Genomic DNA, 10,096 nt, shown 5'->3' on the forward strand with positions numbered 1-10,096 from the left:
ATTGTATTAATTCCACAATGATAAATAGAATATCTAAATAGATAGTTCATAAAACTGTACCTATACTATGATTTTTAATACTAACCAATCAACAGGTTTTGTAACATAGTAAGGTATCTAATTTTTCTATTCTATTGTTTGTGATCGTACTGGTTAATAATAATAATTTTACACTACATAAGTACACTCCCCATACATTGAGAAATTGTACACAGAATTAATGTTAGAATATCACGTACATTATCACATTTCATTATGACTGAATCTTGAAATGATTATGCTTGGGAACATGTTTCAATAATGACTCACATTTTATTATTTGTGTACTGATATTTATTCATTCACAGATACATGCAGAAGTGAAATTTAAACGAACATAAACAAGTACTTCTTACACAGATGTAAACACATATTCACATGGCCTTTACAAAAATCTTATGTAATTGTTATGTAATTGTAAAATAACTACCATATCACATTACAGATTCAATGACAAAATTGTTAAAAAAAAATATTTTTCACTGACAGCAATGGCCTCAGTGTTTTATCAAGTACAGACCAGTGTCAAGTGCATAAGATGTCATGTTATGTCGTGTGAACAAGATGTCATAGTGTGTCAGGTGTACAAGATGTCATAGTGTGTCAGGTGTACAAGATGTCACAGTGTGTGGGGTGTACAAGATGTCATAGTGTGTCACGTGTACAAGATGTCATAGTGTGTCAGGTGTACAAGATGTCATAGTGTGTCACATGTACAAGATGTCACAGTGTGTGGGGTGTACACAATGTCACAGTGTGTGGGGTGTACACGATGTCACAGTGTGTGGGGTGTACACGATGTAACAGTGTGTGGGGTGTACATGATGTCACAATGTATCATGTGTACAAGATGTCACAGTGTGTGGGGTGTACAAGATGTCATAATGTGTCATGTGTACAAGATGTCATAGTGTGTCAGGTGTACAAGATGCCGAGTGTGTCAGGTGTACAAGATGTCATAGTGTGTCAGGTGTACAAGATGTCATAGTGTCCGGGTCGGTATAGCAGGGTGACCACTGGGTTGGAATCCTCTGGGAAGTGATGGTGGTTACACTGGTCCCCCTCCCCACGATCCATGTACTCTACCCTCACCGGCACCCCCAGAGCTGCTGTCAGGGCGATTATCTGAATGTGGTCACTTTCCTTTCCCATTGGCTCCACTTCCTGAAAATACAGCAGTAATTGTAGAACTAAGAATTCTTCCAGCAATAATTGTTTAACTAAGACTAAGAAATTCCAGTATACAAATCTTTCACCTTGATTGAATAAATACTTTCAATGTGGTACTGCTCTTTTGCAGGACAAATTGGCATAGTTTATTGAAATAAGACTTAATGAAATAATGGTAATACATGTATTTTCATTAACTTCATTTAATAATCTGCCAGCTTAAACCTTACCAACTTATACAATACAATATGTTGTGTGAAAGAGCAGTTTTGTATTTATCTAAATAGGGTTAAAACATCTACCTCTGCTAAATAATGGAAGGCATTCATCTCGTATTTCTATTCGCAAAGAGTCTGGTAAATCAAATCTATAATCTCCAGAACTTAAATGTAAGACAGATCAGTTAGGACCAAAAATTTGTTCCATAAAAATACATGGACCAATAAAGAACTTTATTACTGCTTTTAATAAGCCATTTACCAAATTTTCCCCTTCATATAAAGGAACCCCATTCCATTGATACCACTTGAATGTTCATTTTCACTCAGAGGAAGAGATACTTATATAGCGTCTAAATTCACAGATGACTTTTTAAAAAGATCGACGAGGAAGACAATTGTCAAGAATTTGAGAAAATTCAGACTCTTACCATTAACCGTCCTTTATTCTAGAGGATTTGCACCCCCCCCATCCCATCTCAATAATTAAAAGATATACATAGCCTAATTCATAAACATGAGGTTATTTTAGGAATAGTGCATTTCTGATTAAGTACTTTAGTCCTACACAAGTGCACTAAAGAGAGGATCCACTGATAAGGTAAATGACCTTTAAAATCTGTGTCAGTCAGACGCCCTCACATTAAAGGTCAGACATTATCGTGTGTTTATCTTTTATCACCTTATTTCGTCGATCACAAGTGTATGGACTTTCATATCCAAACAGTCCAAGGTGTACACTTGATCAAGTTTGAGTGGATAAGAGAGGCAATACACGTTTAACCTGAAACTCGTGGTATTCGTTACCTGATTGCAGAATTCTTTGATTCCTCTTTCTCCTTCAATGAAATTACTGAAGAAATCAGCTTCCTTTTGTAAATGTCCAGAAACCACCAACCTGAAACAAAAGTCTTTATTAAAAGGATCTTCACTCTTGCTTGATCGTGTACATATATATGATAAATAAGCTTCAATAATTTCTTATTTGAAAATAAACAAATGTATATGATAAAAAAGCTGCAATAATTAATGTAGCTCTCTCCATCGGACACTTTGGATTTCTCCCCCTCCAAACCCCTTTTGAAGAGGAGAGGGATAAATTATAACAGCAAATATAAACATACAGATTCCATCTACATGTATCTATACCATCCCAAAAATGCACATGGGTGTTATAATCGTCAACAATTGAATTTCATAAAGAAAAAAATGAAGATTAAAAGACTCAGTTAAATCCTGACAAAGGGTCCAATACAGAGTTGTGTTGGATTAGTAGTTTAAATTGCTATTCAAAAAATCTATAAAACACTTTTTCAACTTGTCAACATCTCTGCCATGGTCTCTGTCTTGATACAAGGTCCAGTTTGAACAAGCTTATGGTATCCCAGCAATCCAAACATCTACCTAAGTCATACTGGTAAGAAGCCTATAGATACACCTCCTTCCCATGGTATTATTCCCCATGGAAACATCCACAAAGAAAATGAATGTAAACTGCAAATATTTGGAATTATTTTAAGTCCAAGGGCCATAACTCTGTCAAAAATTGCTCTATCATACCCAATATACCTAGATATTATCATGATAAACCTGTATACTAAATTTCATTTCAATATGTTCATCCTCTGGGAGGAAAATGAGTGGAAACTGCAAATTACTGTAATTTTTCTACCTCCAAGAGCCATAACACTGTAGAAAATTGCTCGATCGTACTCAATATCAAACTTGACCTAGATAATATCATGATAAACCTGTATACCAAATTTCATTTCAATATGTTCATCCTCTTTGAAGAAAATGAGCTGAAACTGCCAATAACTGGAATTTTTCTACATCCAAGAGCCATAACTCTGTCGGAAATTGCTCGATCGTACCCAATATCAAACTTGACCTAGATATTATCATGATAAACCTGTATACCTAAGTTCATTTCAATATGTTCATCCTCTGCATAAAAAATGAATGGAAACTGTTGGTGGACCGGCCGACCAACCGACAGACAGCAGCAAAGTGCAATATGCCCTCCCTTCTTCAAAGGTTATAAAGGTAGTGATCTCTGCTAACATAGTTAGCGGGCTATGTATTTTTTCTGCAATGTCGCCACCTTCATATTCTACATGAATCACTAAAGAAATTATTTTATTGTTTAATAAATAATAATACATGTGGAATGGTCAAAGTTATTTAAACAAAATTAAACAGTCGTATTTGTCTACCAATTATTAAGAAAATACTTAAAGACAGCTTTATTCAAACGTTGCATGGCAAGATGCAAACAGAAACAAAATGTTTTATTTACAAGCACTTAGTTGATAATTTTTGCTTACAATATTATTTAGAAAAATCAATACCAAAGTTGTACAAAAAATGTATTTCCAAAATGAGGTTGTCCTCACATAATCTGCTTATTGAAACAGGACGACATAAAAATATACCAAGAGACAAAAGATTTTGTAAAACTTGTAACACGGACATTGAAGACGAATATCATTTTATACTTGTGTGTCCAATGTATTTAGCATCACGATCAAAGCTTTTAAAAAAGTATTACTGGTGTAAACCATCCATGTACAAATTAATACAGTTAATAAGTGTTAACAATATCAAAGAATTGTGTAATTTAGGAAAATTCATTTACAAAGCCCTTACACTCAGAATGGTTTGAACTATATTGTACACTGCCATTTGCTGATTTCAATTGTTATTACTATCAATATATATATATAATATATATGTGTTATTTTTGTGTGTAATTTTCAGTAACCTGTATGTCATTCTCCAAATACAAATTATTCTATAAACATATTAGTATGTACGCAAGAGACAAGATTTGTAAGGACTGACAGTCCATTTTTGCCTATATTTTTGTAATGTTCACCATTATATGTGCTATAAGACGTATGTCTTTTGCAATAAAGAAATCAAATTGAATTGAAATTAACTTTCAGGCATAACTTGATGCAGCTCATAATAAACTGAAAATTAAAGTTAAGATATAACTTGAAAACAAGCTTCAAATTGAAGATTACTTTCAATAAAAATTCTGACATTCCTCCACCCTTAAAAAAATCACAGATATATTGTTTAGTGAATATAAAAAGCCTTTGTTAATGTAAATCTTTTGTTTATCAAAATTCAAAAACTCATTTCTTTAGTACTAAATTTGAATTTGAAATATTGGAATGTTCATTTCAAGAAAACCCCAAAAGCCATACCATCAAGGATGAAACATTATATAATCTGGTAAAACGCTTTATTAATTTACTCTTTTCCCTTGGTACCACCATATCATGCATTTGCCACTTCTCAAAAATTTTTTTTTAGCTTTCCCTTGAAACTTTTATGACTTCTTGCCTCGCAAGAAAACCTGTCACTATGGTGGTAATGTACATATCTTGAATACCTGTATTGTCAAATGTTCATGCATTTATATTTACATCTACCAAGCATAATTTCCTCTATTTCTTACGGAAACTTATAGTTAATTCATAGCTCTATAGAAACAGCCAGACTGAAATCTACATGCCCTATTTATCGATTGGTTGAAATCTACAGCGGCTGAAAGTGACAGGACTGAAATTGACACGCCCTGTTTATCGATTGGTCTGAACCTACAGCGACCTTAGTAAAATCCCGGACTGCACGAAATAATCATGACGATGCCAGACTCAAAGTCTCACAGGAGACGATTTGGCTGTTTCTTTTAGCTAACGTACTTTTGTACATTAACAGTAATTTAGTGAATTTTACTAACTTTTCATAATCAGTTTATTAATTAGTTAAAGAAAGATGTTAATATAAACAATAAAATGCTTTCTTTGATGATTCATGCGGGTAATGAAGGTAGCGATCATTGCAGGAAAAATTTACATAACTTGCGTTCTCGATCCCCTCATATCCTGAATGAATCACCAAAGAAAGCATTTTATTGTTTAAATATTTACATTCAGTGTATATTTCCCCTTACGTTTGCATTTGAAATATGCAACATTCAATTTCCTATGAATACACGTTGCTAACCCATGCGCCATGAGCACAAATAAAAACATCCTCACATGTTTTAAGTATTTATATTTTTGTAAGATTAAATAATATTTCAATCTTACATAACCAATTTGATATGTACTTTTGAAAAATAATCTACCCCTTATTAAAAAAAGATTTTTCTCTACAAAGTTTCTGGCACTATATGTTTAGCCACAGAAGTGTACTAAATAACATGTTAATACGGCTGTTCCATGTATGTTTCATATCCCTGACTGAGAGCATATATATAAATGCCTTTACAGAGACAATACACATATATTTTATACAAACAGACATTATAATGAATATAAATATAAGCACTGAATGCTTATTTTTGGATGTCATTGGTCATTTAACACACCAAGAGGTGCAGACAAATTTTATCTTTAGAGTCCCATCACACTTCATATACCAATAGAATTTACACCAGATATTGACATACCTAAGGAATACTACAAGGTAGTCAGATAACCCCTGGTCATTGAAGGTTTGTAGAAGGTCGTCAACTGTACAGCTCTCTAATTTGTTCACTACATCCATAAACTATTAAACAAAAAAAACCAAATAAGTGATGCTCCATGAAAATGACAATAATTCAAAATACTTGATGGCAAAAGCATAAAATCAGTAGAAAATGTATCTAAATTTGGGGGGCATTTATCATTTGACTGGTTAGAAACGAGCTTTAATGTTGTCCAAAACTAGCTAATGTGTTTTGTGTGCTATATAATTGCAAGCCATTTGCATGCATGCTATATGGTGTTACATGAGCTGCTGTTCCAATTTATATAACTGTGCAACAGTTCTGAAGTTTCTGCATGTATAATTTATAAATAACGGCATTCAATTTACCTATGACATTAACATTCAAAGACGATAAAGTAATTGATGCCCAGCCTCTAAGTAAACAGCTATTTTGTCAAATATTCTTGGGACATTTTTTGTTTAGTCTCATTCTACAAATAGTTTATTTTAATTTGGATCATGGGGCTTGACTCAGCATGATAGTAATTCTGTCCATACGAATTGAGTTATTTGTCAATGTGACAGTCTTACTTACATTTTCATGGAAGTCATCAATTGTAAACTCTGGAAATCCCAGTTTGACCAGGTCATCTCTTGTTTTTTGTGCAATGTCCTTAAACCTGAAAGATAATGGACATTATAGTGACAATTCAATAAGAATCTATAATCCCTTCCCACATCAATAAGTTTGTCTCTTTTTATGTGACAACCCTACTACATGTATATAAGGGTTCATGATTTATCTTAAATTCATGGCCATATGGATCTTTGACCCCAGACATTTCGAGAACTTTACTTCTTACATGTAGTAATGAAAGAACAAAATCACCCTAATGAAAAAAAAAAACATTCTTCCAAATAATGAAAGATTTTTTTACCTATCTTTCCAAATAAGGAGAGTACCATCTTTCCAAATAAGGAGAGATTTTTTACCCATCTTTCCAAATAAGGAGAGATTTTTTTATCCATCTTTCTTTCCAAATAAGGAGAGATTTTGTACCCATCTTTTTTACCAATCTTTCCAATTAAGGAGAGATTTTCAAAATTTTGTCAGTCTCACATTGCACTGCATCTTGCCTTTTGAAATCTGTTTTGTCTTCTACTAGTGTCTCAAAGTATCGGAAACCGAAAGCTCTATAGAAACAGTTGCCGTCCCCTCGCACTTTGCGAACACACGAGAACCGATTCTTTAAATCCTGCAACAAGTAATAATTCACAAATGTAAAAGTGATGATAAAATATATCATGCAAGATAAGCTTTAACGGACTTTAACAGTAGATACATGATAAGGCCTTAGTCCTGTGGAGGTCTTTTCATTACCTGTAATTTGTGAAGGTAGATTTGATCTTCCTCCGAATACTCTGCACTGAATTCATCAAAACCAATCCTACTGCCAATAATTGCTTGACTGCTTGCAATCTACAACAGTGATGTCACTTTATATAGTCAAGTGATGTAAACACAGTTACTATTTAACCATAGTTACCCTTATTTCAGGATTAAATTGTTTTTTGTCTGCAATAAGTCAAAACATCAATTTCAGTCAAGCAATAAATTATTAATGTATATTTAAAATAAAAAAAATAAAAAATTGAATTGCGTAACATAGAATAAGGGAAACATTAGTCATTCATTTGTCAGCAAATATGTCAGCTGATGTCATTTAAAATAGAAACTAGGGTTGAATATCAAAATAATACCCAACCAAACAAAACATTCATTGACAATGTGAAATCCAAAAAAAAAAAAAATCTGATGGTACAGTAGCAATGTTGGAACCCAATGTTTTATCATCTTTGTACAAACCTCTTTTTCTATCTCAGACTGTTGGGCCAAAGTTTGCTCATCATAATTCTTCTCTGGTAATTTGGTAAATATAAAGTACATGTATTAAACATAAAGAATGATTTAATTCTATATACTTGTACACTTCATTTGTATTTTAGAATCAAAATGATAGTTTTCCCATTTTCCCTTTAATGTGACTGATCTACACCATAGATAGGGGTTAGAAATGGCAATCAGAATCATTCGTTACATAAAGTCTGTCCCAGGTTATTGCTTCCATCACTTTTTAATGATTTTTAATAAAAATACACATACCTGTGAAAGAAATACAGTTCAAATCGATAAAAGGGAAAATATCCAAGATATCTTCATCAACACATTATCATTTTTCACTCATAAAAATTCACAGGAACAAAAAAAACATTCTTATTGAGATTTAAAATAAGGAATGTTTTCATTTTTTCACCATTCCGAACTCACTTGGAATACCTCATACAATTTTTCACCATTATTGTCCACTGTCCAGGCTATATAAAGGCTGATGCAATGCAAAATCCCCTTAGAATTTCTATTTTTGGTTGTATATTGAAGCTTGAAGGTACATCTGTATTTATGATTATCGAAATATCAAGTGAAAAGTGGTGGAAGCAAAAAACTTGGGACAGAGTATAGTCATTGATGCCAGATATAATTGAAGGAAGCTCAAAGCTAAGACCCACTGGTTCAAATCACATTACCGGTACAATTTATCTACATCACTTCAATCGGTTATATCTGATATACTAACGTAAAATATCTTAATGATATTTACATAGGCTTCATGATAAAGAGTGTTCAGAAATGCACAAAATGAAAATACAAGCTCATACACAGTAATTAAATCATAGAAATAAATGCGAGGGAATAATGAAATTAAAATGATTACTCTTAATAAGTAATTAAAAATTCCTTTTTTCTCCGCACTTTTATCGGGGACGTATTAACGTCTCTGCCTTTATTTGTTCCAACTGTGTACCGTGTATAGTGACAGCAGTTTGTCGAGATGGGCAGCATGCTCCAGTCACATCTAACATGGCTAATTGATTCCAGAAAAGAATTTTCGGCTTGTTATGTACACAAGTAAATGCGTTCTAAATCACAATGCTTTTGACTATCTTATCAGTCATTAATTACGCTGTGGAATAAACAATATAATGGATAAAAACAATACCTGGATCAAATTGAAACGGTTTTTCCGCCATCATGAATGTTCCGAAAGTTGTCAATGTGAAAGTAGAGAAAATTGGAGGGATTCCGAAAAACACAGCTTTCGTCTGTGACGTCACAATGCGTCAGTGACAAAGAGCGGCTGGTTTCAAGACATGACAAAAGGTATTTGATTTTCATACCGTTTTTATTAAATTAGATTTCACGTTTTCATTATTATAACTTTACTGAAGAGAAGTTTATTCGTAATTTAGACGCTGCTTTTGTTATTTTAACTTTAGGTGTGTACCCATTGCATACTACATTTGTAAAGAATGTGTAATGACAATTAAGTCTTATTTATGGATTAGTTTTCAGAAAATGAAAACATTAGATCCATGTTTATATATTTAATACTTATGAAAAACGAAAGATGCATTAATGTTGTTGCGTGTTCAAAATCAATTGTTTACTTAAAGTGTAAATTGATATTCATGTGTTGTGCATTATAGGACAATGCGAATATAATACTTCCAATAGCAATAAAAGTGGTCATATACATGCACTTATACAAATTTGCGGGTTACACAAGGTGTCTACCCCTGTTGATATCTTAACATAATAAACTCGCATCCCAAGGGAAAATAAAAACGAAGGTGCATTGTTTGATCATACATCCATGCACATAAAAACTCAAACAACAATTACGGGGAACCAGAATAAATGCAATTTTAGAGATATTATTTCACTCTTAAGTAGCTACTGTGTGTTTTATTTGTGAAGAAAGAGTACTTCTATTGTGTAGAATTTGAAAACATCTTATTCAACGCTTTTGACACTTACATGCTGACAGTTAAACCTCAATTTTATTACACCACTTATTTGTCTAAGTAGATAGCATCTCTATTCAATCAAACATCTAATGGCATCTTATCTATTAATTACCTAATAAGTTCTACTGGGAGCTATATGCTCACAGCCAGTAAGAATACTAGTAGATATCCTTGTCATATATCAAACTGTTTTCTACGAATTCTTAATCGTAAATTCTTACGAAATAAAATTGACGCTGTAAAGTTCCACCAATTTCGATACCTGACTAAAAATCAATATCTTATGTAATTTGAACATGTGTGCCTTTCTT

General features: G+C 32.8%; 1 protein-coding gene across 1 annotated transcript; it reads right to left on the minus strand.

The window, feature by feature from the left end:
• Positions 1-310: 310 nt before the first annotated feature.
• Positions 311-9,056, minus strand: LOC128177357 (ubiquitin thioesterase OTUB1-like). Its single transcript, XM_052844046.1, has 8 exons — positions 8,978-9,056; positions 7,786-7,838; positions 7,300-7,398; positions 7,056-7,174; positions 6,514-6,598; positions 5,896-5,996; positions 2,235-2,325; positions 311-1,203 (listed from the first exon to the last, which is right to left on the minus strand). Exons 1-8 carry the CDS (start codon positions 9,009-9,011, stop codon positions 1,006-1,008), a joined length of 780 nt encoding a protein of 259 aa, XP_052700006.1. The 5' UTR covers positions 9,012-9,056; the 3' UTR covers positions 311-1,005.
• Between the last annotated feature and the right edge of the window lie 1,040 nt (positions 9,057-10,096).

This window comes from Crassostrea angulata, chromosome 3, assembly GCF_025612915.1.
Source record: "Crassostrea angulata isolate pt1a10 chromosome 3, ASM2561291v2, whole genome shotgun sequence".
NCBI lineage: Eukaryota > Metazoa > Mollusca > Bivalvia > Ostreida > Ostreidae > Magallana > Magallana angulata.